Source organism: Solea senegalensis, linkage group LG11, assembly GCF_019176455.1.
Source record: "Solea senegalensis isolate Sse05_10M linkage group LG11, IFAPA_SoseM_1, whole genome shotgun sequence".
In the NCBI taxonomy this organism is placed as follows: domain Eukaryota; kingdom Metazoa; phylum Chordata; class Actinopteri; order Pleuronectiformes; family Soleidae; genus Solea; species Solea senegalensis.
Genome location: NC_058031.1, coordinates 22,851,700 through 22,869,790, shown reverse-complemented (window position 1 = coordinate 22,869,790; position 18,091 = coordinate 22,851,700). Strand labels below are relative to the sequence as shown.

The window sequence follows — 18,091 nt, the reverse complement described above, 5'->3', positions numbered from 1 at the left end:
GGAATGAATGTGGTGTCTGGTTCCTCTCAGAGAATCCTCTCTCAACTTCTCTTTACTGTTTTTCCCTTTTTGGGTTTGAGCAGACAGACGGAGAAGATCAAGACGACCCGGTCTGTGTCACATGATCAGCAGTCCGACTCTTTCAGGTTCCTTATATGCGGAGTTTGTTGTTTCTGTGACTGTGGATGAAGAGGTTCAGGTGGAGGTCACGTCTCAGTGCAGTGTGTCCAACGTCCGTCTGTCACACGAGGAGATTCAGAGATTCAGTCTGTCCAAATGGCGGCCCGTGGACCACATGCGGCACATAACCGACTTCGTAGTGGCCCAATTCTGTGGTTCCACCAGCGAGAACTGAAGAAATACCTCAAAGATTACTGCACATAATTCAAGCACTTTCAATGAGCCCATGTCTTTCAAGCTCCTGGAATTTTCAAAAATCACAAACTTTCAAAGACCTGTGGGAACCCTGATCAAACTTTCAAGGGTCTTGAATTGTTTTCATTTTTCAAAACTCACAAACTTTCAAGGATGTCAAGGACTTATGGGAACCCTGATCAAAGTTGCAGTGTGAGTTTCAAAAACTTTCAAGCACCTGGAATTCATTTTTTTTTCAAGGATTTCAAGGACCACTTTATGCTCCTGAGACGACAAACGTTGTTTATTTTCTTATTTAAAATAGTTACAGCTAATACTGCTTACCTTTTTAATGGAATAGTCCTGGTCCTAGACCGATGGTTCTCAACCTGTGGTACGCATGAGCTTCCTGTGGTTGTAGTTGGAGGAAAAATCAGAAACACTGTTTAAAGCCAGGGTATGAGATCATGATAGAGTGGACCTCGGGAGATTCGGATATTTTCTCAACCAGAGGAAGTTCATGGGTACCACTGGTGGTACACGTGCCACTGTTTGAGAACTATGGCAAGTCAAGTCCTCCTATACAAGAAAAGACGTCATGTTTATGGAGAACGTGTCGTTCCGTGTGGATCGGGTCGGTCATTTGTGAGAGGTCGGCCGCTCCCTCTGACATCACACGCACTTCTGACAACTCACTGTGTGTCTGTGTGTCTGTGTGTTTGTGCGTGTGTGTGTGTGTGTGTGTGTCCTAAACCTCCAGGCCACTGTTGTCAGGGCGAGGAATGTCAAAGACACGACGGGGTTTCTCCTCCCCAGTGACCATTTAGAGCTGTGACCTCGTCTGTAACGCACACACACACACACACACACACACAAACACACACACACAGCTCCAGCTGTGGCCTCTGGTCTTGCTCTGATCCTGGTAGCAGATGGAATTAACACTAATTATGAGCTCATTAAATCCAGACTGTTCTCTAATCCTCAATGTCCAAACACTGCTCTGTGTGTGTGAGTGCAGCTATCACACACACACACACACATCAGCTCAGTACATAGAGGAGATAACGAAGAACGTGGAGGAGGAGATGAATGTGTGTTGACCGTGTGAAACGTCTCCTTCTTTAACGACCACTTGTCAGTGATTTACTGTCGGTGTTCGACAGCAGAGAGAGCGGATGGAAACTAATTAATTTTAACAACGGCAGATGTGTTGCTAATTAGTCCACAAGTGCCCAACATGACAATAACCCACGGTTACATTCACTGAAACTCAATGTATCTTAACTGCTCACTCTCCCACACCAAACCCCACAGAGAAAATCAACAATTTTAACATAACCGCACATAGAAGCTGTTGACAGTTGTTGATCCACTGCTGCCTCCATCACTAAGTTTAAATGTGTTATTCTGTGATTTCGGCATCTGAAAATCTTGGTTCAGATTTACCTCAGTGACACAAAGTGACCACATGAGGCAGCAGGAGACCAGCAGCTTCCATGTCCCTGTGAGCTAAAATCACTGACTTTCTCTATGGAGTTTGGTGTGGGAGAGTGATCGGTTTATAAACTCCACTTTCAAGTCTGCGTAGTGTCTACATGTAACAGCATTACATCATGTAGTGATGTGGACGGGTGGAGATTTCATTTAAAAAGTAGCAGAATCAGTATTTTATCAGACTAAAATGTCAGAAAACAACGTAACTCCAGAGATCTTCTTCTTTTATGGAAACACGCGGCTCAAACGACACAACCTGTCACCGTCTGAACGACAACAGTGAACCACGTACTGTATATACCATAATCTCCACGGCTACAGTACGTCTGCACAGTCTCTTGCCGTGTTATGTCTGTCGCGGCCGTATGATGATGTGTCAGAGTTTGAGACTCTCAAGATTCTACACGTTCTCCCTATAAGGAGAATAACCAGTGAATAACCAGTGTGACCAAGAAAGGGTTTGAAAATAATAATTCTGCTGGGTCAGTAATCTGTGTGTGTGTGTGTGTGTGTGTGTCCTGTTGATAAGCTGCTGAAGTGACAAACCATCTGTCCCTCACTCACACCCACTGATCGTCCTCATGTTGTGATTTTATTTCAATTTTTACAGTAGAACAAACAATGGGAACACTGACTAAAGTCGCAGCGCCATTTTCAAAAATGTTCAAGGGCCTTGATTTCTTTTTTTCACAATTCAAAAACTTTCAAGGATTTCAAGGACACTGATCAAAGTGGCAGTATTACTCCGTAGAGGAGACTGTCCTCCAATGAAACGTACATATAGGTTGTATGCAGGAATTACGACCTATGTCTACGTTTTTAAAACCAGTGCCCCTAGTGGTTGTATACATGACAGCAACCTGGTAGTACCTTGGAAGTGGTATCTAGTAGCTACGCTGAAGTCAGCTCAGTGACGAGAGCACTGCACCCATAGTTACGTTTCAGTTGGAGGACAGGTAGCCATAGAAGGGAAGCATCATCATTGAGTTTTTACGGTGGACGTTTAAATATGTTCTTCCAAACTATAGGGGGAGCTCTGTCGTGGAAAAGACGAATAAGTGACCACACAAAGTTCTGCTTTAAATCAATCGGTGCCACATTTCATAGGTTCTGAGTCGTCCAGGTCATGGTCTTCTTCTGTTGTTGGTGACGTTTGACCTCTCATCCAAGAGGCTTCTTCAGTTCTGAAGAAGGAGGAACCTAAACCTCAAGAACCTGCAAAATCCTTTTCAGCTGGAACCGAAAAATAGTTAGTTGTTCTTCGCTGAACCGCCAATGGTGGGCGTGTCGTATTCTGGGTTGTGAGGACGAGCGGGAGGTAGAGGAAGTCCCTCCCCAAGCACCAGAACCAGAACTGTATCTACCTAAAAAGCCCTAACTGATGCTTCTCCATCTCACCCTCTACACATACTCATTCCTCAGAGATTATAATCTCTCCAGCAGCCCGTGACCACCCCCTCCCCCGTCTCTGGACTAGCTGCCCACTGTCCGTCTGGCACCGCTCGACTTTTCCACTCGCCTGAAAAAGGCATCGCTGTGACCAGGAGCTCGTCTGATTTTGCCATTTTGGCTTCTGCCATGTGACACTGTGGATTTTAATAAGAGTGGAAAGTTCCTGTCCACTGCAGCAGAGCACAAAGACCTTTTTCTTTTTTTTTTTCCAACTATTTTTACACATGAGAAAAAAAATCAAGTCTGGGAAGGACGCGTTTAACCCCGCAAGGTTTTACTTGTCACACTTATTTTTGTCACACTTATACTGCTTTAATTCACATAAACAAACTGAGGAGTTTTGATTTTGAAAAAAGTTGAAATATAACGAAAGAAAAACGCTTTTATGCTGGAGTGAGGTGGAAAAGATTCCAGGGAGACGAGGAAAACAAAGGTTCTTGAAGTGTGGAATCCAGAGAACCGTGGAAGTCGCTCAAAAATAAATGATGAGAACATACGTCTGGTTGTTTTCACGTGGCAGGTTTTGCTGCTGTAGCATAAAAGGTCCTCCTCTCCTTCAGTTCTTCTTCTTCAGTTGAAAATGTTTTTCTAAAAGCATTCATTCTCCTTCAGTCAAAGAACATCCAAAAGCAGGGCCCATTCTTCTTCACTTGAAGAACTTGTTGAAACATCTTCAAACCAAACTCAAGCAAGTCCTGTTGCCTTCAATTGAAGAAGAACTTCTTCGAGAAGAAATCTCTTCTAGAAGTTCTTTCTAGTTCTTCTTCAACTGAAGAAGAAGACCTTCTTGAAGATGTTCTTCTTCCTCAGTTAAAAAGAAAGTTCTTGTTCTTCAGTAGAAGAAGAAGAACTGAAGAAGCTTCTTGGATGAGACGTGAAATGTCCTCAGATCTACTTTAAGCAGCGTCCAGTTGCCTGCATGCCTAACGCGTGGAGATGAATAATTTGGCGTGGACGACTGAGAACCTTCACCGACAGCTGTGACCGACATTCATTTAGAGCAGATGCCATCACTGCAATCCAGGGCTGGGCAACGTATGGATTTTAAATCTATATAAAGTGACACAAGGGGACACATGGTCTCAGATTCTGGATCTCGTCGCCCGGCGATAGGGCGTCTGCGATGACTTTAAAGGCTGCTGCGTAGACGTCTTTCATTTGAAGCTGTGTGAGAGCAGAATTTGACCACATGTATGGTCCATGTCGTTGTTGGTAACGCACATCAATGTCTGTCACGTAAACACAGAACTGTCGCTTTCACAAACATCTCACAAGCCCAGAGAAACGACCTTGGTGTGTCTTACGTCCACAAACAGCTCCTGTATCTGGATACGGACTAAAAATATCCAGATGTTATTTATAAGACACATTTGCGCAGCCCCGACAACGATCATCGCATTTTTTTGGACAACTGCAGAGGACAATGCTGGATGGAATGTCATCATGTCGACACACGCAGTGGAGCGGCGGTCCGTGATGTTGCCTTACAGCAAAGAAAGACTGGGGTTTGAGACCCGATCGTCCGAAAACATGCAGAAGTTGAGGTTGTTTGTCTCTGCGATGGACAGGAGATCTGTCCAGGGTGTGACCTCGTGTTAGAGAATGAATGAATGAATGGATTCAATTAACATTTAAATCCACGTCGCCTCCTGGTCTCTGAAGCAGCAGATGCTGAACTGTGTCAGTGTTTGTTGTGTGGGTGTGTCCTCTCTCTCACACACACACACACACACACTCACACTCTGTGCTGCAGCAGACTGTGACTGAACAAAGAAATCCCGTCTGTGGCGAGTGAGAGAGAGAGAGAGAGAGAGGATGAGGATGTGGCCTTCACTGACCACCACGACCTTCAGTAATCTGCTGAACGACTCAGAGAAAGAAAAAATCTAAACCATGTAGAAAATCCAGCAGCTGGAGACGCGATGAAGTCTGAGTCCTGGACACGCGACAGAATCATGTGGCTTCATTTCTTTCCCCTCACGTCACCGGTGAAGACGGAGTGGGAAACCGCTCAGTGTCACATGATCTACTCACACACACACACACACACACACAGAGAGAGGAGATCCTCCGTCAGGTGGACTCGTGAAGGATGAGTTTAATCACGTAAAACTCCAGAGAAACGACGTTTATCGCAGTTTAAATCCAATCACCGTTGATTTTCATTTTGCTGATGAAATTTAAGTCGCGGTCGCTGAGTTCTCGCTCCGGCCATTTTCTTTAACCTGAGACCTGGAGTCACACAGAGGTGCACTGTGGTTTGATAAAGTCCTGGTTCAGGCTTGTGTTTCGACCTAGAACTGCACCTTTACTTTGGTAGGCGGGGCGGGGGCGTGGCCTGTGCCCGACGACCACGCAATGTGACGTCGTACCAGTGCGACAACAGCGAACAACGACATGGAACATGACCTTTTTGGTTTGACGTCAAACTCTCGTCGCCCAATCAGCTGTCTCTTTGTGGGCGCAGCTAGACCGCGGCATACCATTTGACTCTGGTATAACCCATGAGGAGGCGTGCCAAAGAATGGTTATTGTGGTTCAAAACCTCATAGAAATGCAACAAAATGACCGTACCACGCCAAACCGTTCCGGCGGAAACACGACTATGAATCTGTTAATAACACTTAAAATAAATATAACACACAACAATATCTTAAATTGAAATATCTGGTTTTTTTCCTCTTATCAACATGCCAATTTAGCTACATGAAGTTTTACCTAAAATGGTATTTTTCCTGTAAAAATATTTAAATTGATGCCAGTAAGCAATATTCCTGTTTGCCAGGAAACTCCAAAAGTACCAACAATATGAGCGTTTAAAAAGGTTTTCGGCCGTTTCACTACAGTGAAGAATTACACAACACGTATTCTTGTATGTATGTTCATATCCGTACATACAGGATTTGTGTGTCCTGGAACGATTTTCTCGTAAATGAAAGAAGAAACAATCATTTCTCTGTATGTAAAGTATATATCGACGTATCGGCCAACAGTCCAGTATCGTACGTCTCTGTGGACGATGTCACACACAAATATTCCCGCAGCTAAAAAAAATGTGTGAAATTAGACCCAACCCCGGAGGAAAGTGTTCGTTTTTGTTTGGCTCTGAAAGTGTGTCGGGATTAATCTTAGATTTCGTTGGCCTTAATCTGGGTCCTGGCTCGGAGACGAGACGAGGGAACTTGGCGACGGCTTCACATGTCAGCGCTTGATTGCTCTTTTTTTTCTTCTTCTTCATACAGTAAGTCTCTCAGGGTTTTTATCCCTGTTGCCCTCTTTTTTCCCTCTGATCCCCCGCTGTCACATCCCTGAGGCCACGCTGTGACCCACACAGTCAGCCGACCGGAAGCTGCACGCTGTCGCACACATGACCCCGTTAACCAGAACACACACACACACACACACACGTCCACCACCTCTGTCTGACATCAGTCTGACTTCTGAGAGACAAACTCCCCCAGCGTGACCTATTTAATGTCCATACTCTCACATATATGTGTGTGTGTGTGTGTACATGTAAACATGAGCGAGTTCACTCCTGAAAGTCGACACGACAGATTTGTTCCAGTTTTGTTTCCTGACATTTGAAACGCGTGAGTTTCACGGAAGCTTTCATCTCCAAACGTAACAGATTTGCAAAAGTTAAAAACATTAAAAAATAATCGTAAACTTTTAGGAGTCACAGCTGGAAACGTCATAGTGTTACATACAGCTGCTGCTGGAGTCATGTGGTTGTCACGCGTCACCATAGCAACAGAGATGAGTTTGTGTGGGCGGAGCCTCAGTCTATGTGCGTTTAAATGTTTGTTAAAAGTCCGAGTTAGTCTTAGTCGGACTAACATACCTGGATAATGCGATTCATAGTTCAATTACTGCATGTATAAGCTTAGCTTAGTCAGACTGGAGACAGATTGTCCGTCTTAGTCAGACTATGACCTTAGCTTGATTAAACGGCATGTTTCAGTTTCTGTGAAATGAACTAGATTCAGAGTGTGTGTCATCTTCACTAGTTGGATGGAGGCAACTGGACTTTTGCTTGAGTTCATTTCACCTCCTTTTTCAGCTGAAGATGAAGCGGAGGAGGTGAAGGTTTGGTTCTCAGCTGTGTTGAAGACAGAGTGAAGATCTGGTTCATTAAGTTTTAACGTCTGTCAACGCAGCGGCAGTTTGGAGCCAAAACTTTTTGTCTGTGCACAACCCACCGCGATGGAGAAGTAGATATTTATATACAGTATACAGAGAGAGAGACTCTGTTGCTCACTAATATTCAAAGTCTGTACACAGAAGCAGCAAATCTGTTTTAGGAGAATGAGGAAGCAGATGTGTTGCTAAGGCGACAGCTCTTGGTCCTGGCTCTGACTTCTCTCCTACATACAGTGACATGTGGGCGACTGCATCAGCGTATATGTTCTTTACTGCTATTTCTGTCCTGTGTATGTGTGTGTGTGTGTGTGGGCTGAGATGATGTAAAGAGTGTTCTGGATTTTTTTCACTTTGCCTGATTCTGTCAGTGTGAAAGTTATTGTCGGAGCAGAAATGAGGTCTGAGGCGAAACCAAGAAGGAACCGCTCGTGACGTGTGTGCTGTTACAGTTATGTGTTGTCACGTGGTGTAACGCCGTCGTCACATGGTCTAACGCTGCCGTTGCGCCGTGTCTTTCAGCTGGGACGAGAGCAGCTCCATCAGCAGCGGTTTGAGCGACGGCTCCGACAACTTGAGCTCCGAGGAGTTCAACACCAGTCCCACCCTCAACTCCCTCCCCACCACACCCATCGGCTCCCGCAGGAACTCCACCATCGTGGTGAGTACACAGCGTTTCATCCACTCATGTCGTACACCTGCAGAAACAGCAGTTTCGTAATTGTTATTACGAGGTCTGTATCGTGATGTCATCAGTTTAACACACGTGTGTAGATCTGTGTGTGTGTGATTTAGGCCACGCCTCCACAGGCGCAGTGCAGGTTGGAATGAAAGTTTTTTTTTTTTAAAGGGAGGAGAAGCAGAATGAGAGTTGGAGGGAGAGGGGAAACGACCGTGACCATGGCAACCAAAGCACAGGGATGCTGAGTGTGTGTGTGTGTGTCTCTTTGTCTTTATCTCGTGGAGGGACAGGTCGAGAATGTGGCCATCTGCACACACACACACACACGCACGCACACACATGCACACACACGCACACGCACACACACACACACACACCCTGGGCCATCTGCAGTCCTGCATTCAGGCCAGTGAGCTGGAAGAAGAAGCGGGGCAGGCCCTTCCCTCCCCACTCCTAGATGCAGGAGTCATAGCAACCATTACCCCCTCCTCTATCCCAAAGCAATGTTTCCATAGCAACCATCATTCTCATCCTCATACACTCACACTGTCAAACACACGTGGCTCCCTGCTCTCAGCTGATGTCCTTCTCTTTGTCTTTGTGTCTCACTGAGCATCTGTGGCTCCTCCCTCTTTTTTATTCAAATAGAATTTATATCCACCAAAAAATCCAAATGTCACTCAACAAGAACTTTATAATCTTAAAGAATAACATCACGTTCTCGCGACCAAACCCCATTGAGAAAATCAGTGAATTTAGCTCTCAGGGACACAGGAGCTGCTGGTCCACTGCTGCCTCGTGTGGTCGCTTTGTGTCACTGAGGTACATTTTGACTGAGATATTTAGATTCCGAATTTACATAATAGGGAGGGAGCAGTGGATCAGCAACTCCTGTGTTGCTGTGATGTTAAAATCACTGATTTTCTCTGTGGCATTTGGTGTGGGAGAGTGAGTGGTTTACAAAAACCTCTCGCAAACTCTCCACCTGCAAAGAAACCTGAATCCACGTTGTTGTCCTCATGTCTTCTGTAGACGTGTGTGTCTGTCTGTGTCTGTGTGTCTTCCTGTGTTGTTATCTGTGTTTTCTGACCCGCTGTGTATCTCATCTCTTCTGCCTGTGCTTCAATAATCACAGAGTGTGTTTGAGGAAATGACACTGTTTTATCAACAAGGCCTGGTCAAACAGGACACACACACACACACACAGACACGCACACATGCTTCGTGCTCATGTGTTGTGAACCTGCCCATGGGGTCTATTGGTTTTAATAAAAAAAGGAATTCGGCATATGAGGTTTTTCATGGGAACCGTTGGGTGTAATGTCCTGCGCTGGCACACACGGGTCTGCGCGGCTATTCTTCTACGGACTCTGCGTTAACAGCAAAGCCTGATCCCTAACCTTTACCTTAACCTAAACTTAACCTCAGTTCCTCAGAAATGAAGTTCTGCCTCATTAGGACCAGGTTTTGGTCTCAGTGAGGACTACTGGTCCTGACAAGGTCAGTGTTTATGACAGAAAGAGGCGACAAATGCAAGAAAACACAGATTTTTATAGCCCAAACAAAGCCTTAACTCTTAAACCACTCACTCTGCCACACCAAACCCCATAGAGAAAATCAGTGATTTTAGCCCACTGGGAAACAGGAGCTGCTGGTCCACTGCTGCCTCGTGTGGTCACTCTGTGTCGCTGAAGTAAATTTGAATGAAGAAGTTAAGATGCTGAAATGACAAAATAAGACATTTGAACTTAGTGATGGAGGAAGCAGTGGATCAACAACTCCTGTGAGCTGTGATGTTAAAATCACTGTTTTTTGTATGGGGTTTGGTGTGGAGAGTGAGGCACCTCCAAATTTGCTTCATTTCCAGAATGTGGATACTTTTCGTCTATTTTTATATGATTTTTTACCAGTTTTGATGCTGTGATGCTTATTAAAACCATAATTTGTTTCTCCCCAGATGCGTACAGACGCAGAGAAGAGATCTCTGGTGGAAAGCGGTTTATCGTGGGACAGTGACGACACCAAACCGGGCCGCAAGAGTCAGGGCGGCGGCGGCGGCGGTGGTGGTGGCGGCGTCTATGATACGGGAAGTCTCAAATCCGAATCGGCCAATAAATGGAAGAAGAGCAGGCCACAGGGGGAGGGGCTTGACGGAGGGCGGGGCGAACTAAGGAAACCACAAACCCTGGGTCACGGAAACGCGCTGAAGAAAGGAAAACACCCTCCTGTGGGAGTCACGTCACCGATCACACACACCTCACAGAGCGGCCTCAAAGTGGCAGGTAGGTGTGGACACACACACACGCACGTGAGAGAAGGCGGGGCTAATATTGAGCGGGGAACTCGTACGTTCTGCATCACTTGACGTGAGCTTGAATTTAGTTATCTTAGCTTTAGCCTCCGAAAGAGCATTCTTAGCTTTGTTTACTCGTGCAAAATGAAATGACAAACACGTCTGCGACACAAGAGTAAGCACAACCTGTGACTCCTCCTCCTCCTCTGTGGCTAAAACTAAGCTAACAAACGACTCCTGACTTCCTTGAATTAGTCAGAATAGGGAGAATTGAGACTTTAATCTCAGAATTCTGACTTGTTTTTTTATCCAACTCAAAGTTCAGTTTCTGACTCTAATTTTTGTACTTTAATCCCAGAATTCTGACCTTTTTCTCAGAATTCATTTCTAATCTCAGTTTCTGACTCTAATCTTAGTACTATAATCCCAGAATTCTGACTTTATTCTCAGAATTTGCCTCTCATTTCAGTTTCCGACTCCCACGTGACTCCTCCTCCTCCTCTGTGGCTAAAGCTAAGCTAATGCACCTTCCTGCTCAAGTGCAAGCTTTAAATCCAGTGACACACACACACACACACACACGTATTTTCAGTTATTGCGAAATAGTGAATTTGAATTGACTTTCTGTCCCCGCCTCTCCACAGTTGTTGGGAGAATGAAACAAACAGTTTTTGGTCTTTGGGAGGATTTGTGTGTCGTAAGATTCACATGATTTTGTTCTGTGTGAATGTTTCTGTGGTTGCACTTTATTATTGCCAGTGATGCACTACACACACAGACACACACACGCACACACACTGTCTTTGTCTCACACAGTCATCCACAGCTGCAGCCCCAGACTGGGCCTTTAGAAAGAAAGTGGTGCCATGTATCAAACGCCCATCACCACCCACTCCCTTCCTGCCAGCTAACCACACACACACACACACACGCTTACACCAACAGTGTTTTTTTTTTAATTTCCTATCCAAGCTTTATTTTTGTGTTGAACAATTTATAGCGCGAACATAAAGGCCCGCTCTGTGTGTGTGTGCGCGTGTGTGTACCAACCCCTAAACAGTGTCAGCCATCACTTGTAACGCTCACACACAAAGAGCACAATCGCGAGGATTGTGCAGCTGTGTTTTAAACTAACCATCTGTGTGTGTGTGTGTGTGTGTGTGTGTGTGTGTGTTGAAGAGCGCGCACACACACACACATATGAACCACAATAACAGGATATCAGCTGTGCGGTTGTGTGTTCTTGTGTGTTTGTAAACAGTGTTTTTGCCGTCTCCAGCTGTTGAAGTGACAGTGTGTGTGTGTGTGTGTGTGTATCCAGGTATTACTAATGTTGTGGGGACCTAAACCTGTTTACACTGTCACATTATGGTGACGACTCTTCCTTATGGGGACAAAAAGCAAGCCCCCATAACGTAAATGACTACATTTTAAGGTGAAGACATGTTTTAAGGTTAGGTTGAGATTAGGATTAGGTCAGTAGTAATTGTGGTTAAGGTTAGAGTAAGTCTCCAGGAAATGAATCTAAGTCAATGTCCCCTCAAGTCATGAATGTCGAACATGAGTGTGTGTGTGTGTGCTGATGTCAAACATCTGTAATCTCAGTTTGCCTCTGAGCCTCAGATGACGGCGTGGAGTGGAAGCAGACTCAGTCCTGCAGCTCATCACTAAATGAAAAGCAGCAAAAGTCGTTGCTGACGTCGTCGTCGCGGCTCCGGCTCAGAAGTCGGCTGATTCCTGAGGTTTTTTTTTTTGGTGGAGAGCGGGAAAATGTTAATGAAGAAAAGTAAAAGACTGATTGTCATGGGGAGATTAACAGATTAAAGATGTGTCGCTAAATCAGCCGGTGACGTCATTTCTCACGACTGATGTAATAAAGTCATTATAAATGACTGGCGACGTCACAACTGAGAAAAAGACTGAAAAAAAAACAGAAATTAACCCATTATTAATCTGATTAATAATTAAGAAAGGATCCTGGAATGGTTGAATTTCAAGGATGTCAGGTCACATTGGATTCTTCAAGTTCTCCCAAAGACAGTTATTCCCTCAGAATCCATGTTGTGTATCCTCAGTGCACATGCATGTTTTGTCAAGTGGAAAACTTCCATTTATACTTTTTTTTTTCGAAGAACCCAACTTGGAAAGACGACATCCTCTGAGAATTAGTCAGAATAGTGAATAGAATAGAATAGAATTCAGACTTTAATCCAGGACTTTTTTTGATCAGAATTCAACTCTAATCTCAGTTTCTGACTCGAATCCTTAGACTTGAATCTTAGAATTCTGACTTTTGACAAATCTCGGAACGCTTCTCAGAATTCAACTCAGTTTCTGACTCTTAATATTTGGATTTTAATCTCAGGATTCTAATCTCAGTTTCTGACTCTAATCTTAAAACTTTAATCACACCAAATGATCAATGAGGACTTTGTCCCATGTCATCGCCAGTTCTCGTCTCCTGTCTTTAAGCCGTGATACGTCCTCTTTCCTCCACTTCTCCCACGCTCACCTTCAATAGAAGGAGATTTCAAGGAGAGAGGATTCAAAGGAACGGAGATGATGGCGACACGCGAGGATTTCACCGGCTTCCTTCTCCTCACACTCATTCGTAGGTGATTCACGGCTCCGGTGGATGTGGAGCTGCGAGCTCCGCTGTGAGCTCTGCTGCCTCCACAGCTGCTGACAGTAAATCAGACTTCATTAATGTCAGGATTAACAGAAACGCCCCGGCTCTGTCAGGGCTCCTTCGGCCTCCGACGACGCTCTGGGAAAACTTGTGGTTTGCGTTTACGACTCGACGTGCAAACTCAATTTTGCATTTACAAACATCGTCTGAATGCCACTTTCACATTCCTGTGCAACCTGATCACGAGAGTGTGTGTGTGTGTGTGTGTGTGTGTGTACACTGTGTACACGTCTGTCCCGTGTGTCTGTGTGTGTGTCTTTTGCGGGTTTATAAATACTCTAAAGTGAGTCCAGATGTCCCCGGGCTGCACGCCGGTGGGTCTCCTTCAACAGCCGCTCTTTCACTATGTTAATGTCTTGTATATAAACCTCCCATTACGAACAAATTGAGAGCGTGGCGAGCACAAACTCCCACTCGTGTGTGGGTGGTACGCGCCTCGTGTTTTTCTTTATAATCACTTCCAAACAAAGTCCACTTCATTAACCAATTGGGAAATGAGTTAGCAGACGTGTTCAAATCCAAAACCAAAGCCAAGTCCGCTTTCCAACAGTTCCACCCTGTCCCCCCCCACCCCCCCAGACCAAAGAGTTCCTCAGGAGTGGAGAACGTTTAGCCACGTCGGACGTCTCGTGCAGCTCTGTGCCCGCAGACACGCTTCGTGAACGTGAACACCGGTTTTCCACCGCAGTATTACACATGTTAATCTGAGCGCGCCACAGCTGTGACACACAAACCTGCACTTACTGGAAAGTCAGAGGGGGAAAAAGGGCTATTTTAGTTCATCAGGATGGAAAAGAAGAGTGGGAGTGTGATAACGGCAGCTCTGTCCGTCTGTCAGGATTCTGCTTTCATGAGCCAAGAGTCGGATCACATAGGACCTGTACTTGATACTGTACCTCCAGAAAACCTAGAGAGAATTCCTTCAAATTGGGTAGAAACGGCCACTAGGACTCAACCGGGAAGGGTGAAGAAATAGGTTGTCATAGATCAAAGTTCAAAGGCCACTGTGACCCTGTAAAAATTTGTTGGATTATGTGAACGTGAACGGCACATTCTTTGGCACCAATCTTTGGTAGCCCTGACCAAAGATGATGTGAGTAGATTTAGGTGAATAAAAGTGAAAGATCACAGTGACCATAAGTGTCATATATTAAAGGACACTCCTAAATGTAATTACCTCTTGCACAGATGTCTACGTGGACTATGTGACTAGAATTGGATGATCAAAAGTGAGGTTGTATCTCGGCAACATCCTAAGGGAATGTCGTCCTATTTCTTCCTAACGTTCACATCTTGGTCATCAATGATTAATGTATTTATGAATGTGGTAGATCAAAAGTAAAGTAGGAAATGTCCATGTATCTGGAGATATTTGAAGAAACACCTTGAAGGAATCTCTACTTGGATTTTAGGATGACCTGTTGCATTTACAGTTTGGGGCTTATGGGTAGTTCCTGACCTCAAAAGCATTGGTTGGCTATTCTGATTAAATGTTTTTTTTTTTCTCCTCTACTTCTCTAGGTACTGTTAAGTCCGATGGGAAGCCCATGGATAAGTCTCGGTTAGCAGTGAAGACCTCGGGTCTTCAGCGATCATCTTCCGATGCCGGTAAAGACCACCGGAATGGCACCAGTGCCGTTGAACAGCGTAAACCTCCCTCCGGCCTGGTCAGGCCCTCGACTGGTGGCAACTTTGGCTTCAAGAAGCCAAACACAGCTGCCAGCACAGGTGTCAGTGCCATCCCCACCAGCTCCTCAACTGTGGGGAAGATTCCCAAGACATCAGGTATTCCTGTCAAACCAGCAGCCAGCGGTGTAGGTGGAGGAGGACGCAAGACAAGTTTGGACGTTTCCAACAGTGATCATAGTGGGTTTCTTTCCCCGAATGCCAGGACATCTCTCCAGTACCGCTCTCTTCCTCGTCCTGCCAAGACGAGCACCCTGACTCTCACCCGGCCGAGCTCGGCTCGCCCTGTAAGCACAACTTTGGACACAAACTCTGGACTGACCAAACCCTCCGTGACAGCGCCGCAGGGCTCCAAGCTCAAAGAACCTGGCTCAGGACTTGGTTCTGGAACAGGGCTGAGTAAGACAGGTGGTCGTGGGATCCCAAGTCCTGGTCCTGTCAATCAAACGGACAGAGAGAAAGAGAAAGAGAGAGCCAAAGCTAAAGCAGTAGTGTCCGACTCAGAGTGTGGAGGTGGTTCTCTGAAGGGAGGCTGTGCTCAGACACTCACAGAGAATGGAACAAAGCTACAGGGTCTGCGACCTCCCAGCAGTGGGAAGAGCATGGACGCGCCCTCGACCAACACACACAGGTAATAAGGTTATATTTTACAAAAAATTACTGACATGGGCTAGAACTGTTGCCTTGGAGCAAATGTGGGTTTCCTCCCACAGTCCAAAAACACGCTAATGTTAACTGGACACTCTAAATTCACTGTCGGTGTGAATTTCAAAGAGAATGGTTCTTCATCTCTGTATGTCGATACCTCACCTAGTCAGTTGGGGTTTGCTCTAGCTCCCTGTGACCCTCATGTGGAGGATAAAGCAGTAAACAATGACTAATAGAGTGAATTACAGACAAGAAAATGCCTCTGACCTTGCCACAATTGTAAAAGTACACCACATCTTCCAAGGTTTCACTGCAGTAATGCTAATGCTCTCAGAAATAATTTCTTCATAAGTCACAAGTCTACAGTATCAAGAATACAGTATGTTCACTGATTCATCTCACTGTCAATCAGCCTTTTATTACAGGAAATTAAAGTTTGTGTTGCTCTGTAAAACCACTCACTCTCCCACACCAAAGCCCATAGAGCTCATGGGGACACAGGAGCTGCTGGTCTACTGCTGCCTTGTGGGGTCACTTTGTGTCACTGAGGTGAAACTGAACGCAGGATTTCAAACACACTTGAACTCACCGATGGAGGCAGCAGTGGCTCAACAACTCCTGTGTGCTGTGATGTTAAATTGCTGATTTTCTCTATGGAGTTTGGTGTGGGAGAGGGAGTGCTTTACACGCTTCAGTTTCCAGCTGTCTAACAGCAAGACAGAGTGGTAAATGCATTGTTGAGATATCGTAGACTCCGGCAGGTCTTAATCTGCCTTTTGTGCTGGCAGCCGTGTGGTCAGACTGGTTCTCAGTCACTATAACTACTTAAAAAAAACCTGAAATATCACTTTTAGATTATCTGGCGTGCGCAGCCTGGTGAAGCCTCCATCCATGGCCCAGCTGGATAAGATGAACTCCAACAGCCTGGATGTGGGGGTCCACGACTCTCTGCCTCCAAAGATCCCCCCGTACTCTAAGCTCCAGGACTTGGCCGGATCAACGGGAAGCTCCTCCTCCTCCTCGAGCTCGCGCCTGACCCCCAGCCCCGCCCCGCTCCTCAACGTGAACTCCTCGGCCTGCTTCTCCACCCCGGGCATGAGCCTGGGGCAGCGGCAGGTGTCCTCGCTCGGGGTGGACGCGAGCAGAGGCGGCGGCGCGTCCCCTCTGCTCTACCCGCGTCTGTCCGGGCTGCACCGCAGCATGGAGTCGCTGCCGCTGCACATGAGTCTGGCGCCGGAGCCTCAGGTGACGGAGAAGAACCGGGAGAGGGAGAATGTGACGAGAGGCTACGCCGGCGCAGAGGCGAAGAGGGACAGAGAGAGACCGGAGGACAGAAGCTGTGCGGCCAGCAGGATCTCACTGACTGTCCCTGACAAGTGAGTGCAAACACACACACACACACACACACACAAGCATCCACGCTGTACTGTAATGTAGCTCCATCTACTGGTCATCTGAGGAGCTGCACCTTTGTCACCAACTGTCATTACTCTCTTACTGAGCCCACTTTAAGTATCTGACGTTTACTTAAAGGCACAGTGTGTAAGTATAAGCTACATTTTGCGACATCATGGACTGGAGTGGAAAGTTTCTTCTTTTTCTTTTCCACTGTCTGGTTTGTCCATTCAAACATTTGCCTTAATTACACACAGACGAGGCTTATTCTAAGACTACGAAAACCAAACAGCTGTCATTATAAGGTCGTCGTACACTCATACGATGGGTAGGGTTTCACTTGCTGTCACTGAATCCTCCTGAGATGGTTCAGACTGGACCTTTAAAAAAAGCAAGAAAAGTCATATTTACCTCAGAGAGTAAATGAAATATATGTTCACTGATTTTTTTCCACAGGAAATTCATGCTTGTGTCGCTTTGTAAACCACTCGCTCTCCCACACCAAACCCCATAGAGAAGATCAGCGATTTCATCTCCCAGGGACACAGGAGCTGCTGGTCTACTGCTGCCTTGTGTGGTCAGTTTGTGCCACTGAGGTCAGTCTCAACAAAGGATTTTAAAAGAGGAGGCACCAGTGGATCAACAACTCCTGTGTGCTAAAAATCAGTTTGGTGTGGGAGAGGGAACGGGAAAAACAATTACTTTGGGGGAACTAAGAATCCACGTTAAAGCATCACACACACACACACACACACACAGTATGCAGCAGCAGCAGCTCTCCTTTGTGTCGTCATAATTACCGGCTGACACCAGCGTGTCTCTGTCTCTTCCTCCCACGAACATTTAAATAACTCGTAAATGCACTGTAATTAAATAATGACACTGTTTAATTTCCACAGCTCACAGAGGGACAGAAATACGCTGCCGAAGAAAGGTTTAAGGTGAGGACTGACGTGGTTTCATCCAGATTTAGAGCCTTTTATTCTGAAAAAAAATCAGCAACTTAACATTCTGTCTGTGCAGTTTCAGCGGCGCCCCCCAGGCGGAGGAGGAGGAGTTGAAGGAGAAAGGAGAGAGGAGACACTCCCACTCTGTCCTCGGCATGACCGACTCCCTCGCTCTGCCTCTGCTGTCGTCGCCCACCTCACTGCCTCGCTCCTCAAAGACCACCGGGGGTCAGTATAATCGCCGGGACGCGCGCTCTCTCTCCGGAGTGCACGAGCCACCTCACGTATAACTCTTGTTTCCTGTTTTC

At 45.9% G+C, this 18,091-nt stretch overlaps 1 protein-coding gene across 1 annotated transcript in view; it reads left to right on the top strand.

Moving 5' to 3' along the window:
* LOC122776684 (neuron navigator 1-like) overlaps positions 1-18,091 on the top strand; it is a 78,647-nt gene that overhangs the window by 46,931 nt on the left and 13,625 nt on the right. Inside the window, 6 exon segments of the mRNA XM_044037336.1 lie at positions 7,966-8,104; positions 10,083-10,407; positions 14,629-15,424; positions 16,296-16,817; positions 17,736-17,777; positions 17,860-18,011. Of these exon segments, the coding sequence (XP_043893271.1) occupies positions 7,966-8,104; positions 10,083-10,407; positions 14,629-15,424; positions 16,296-16,817; positions 17,736-17,777; positions 17,860-18,011 (1,976 nt within the window).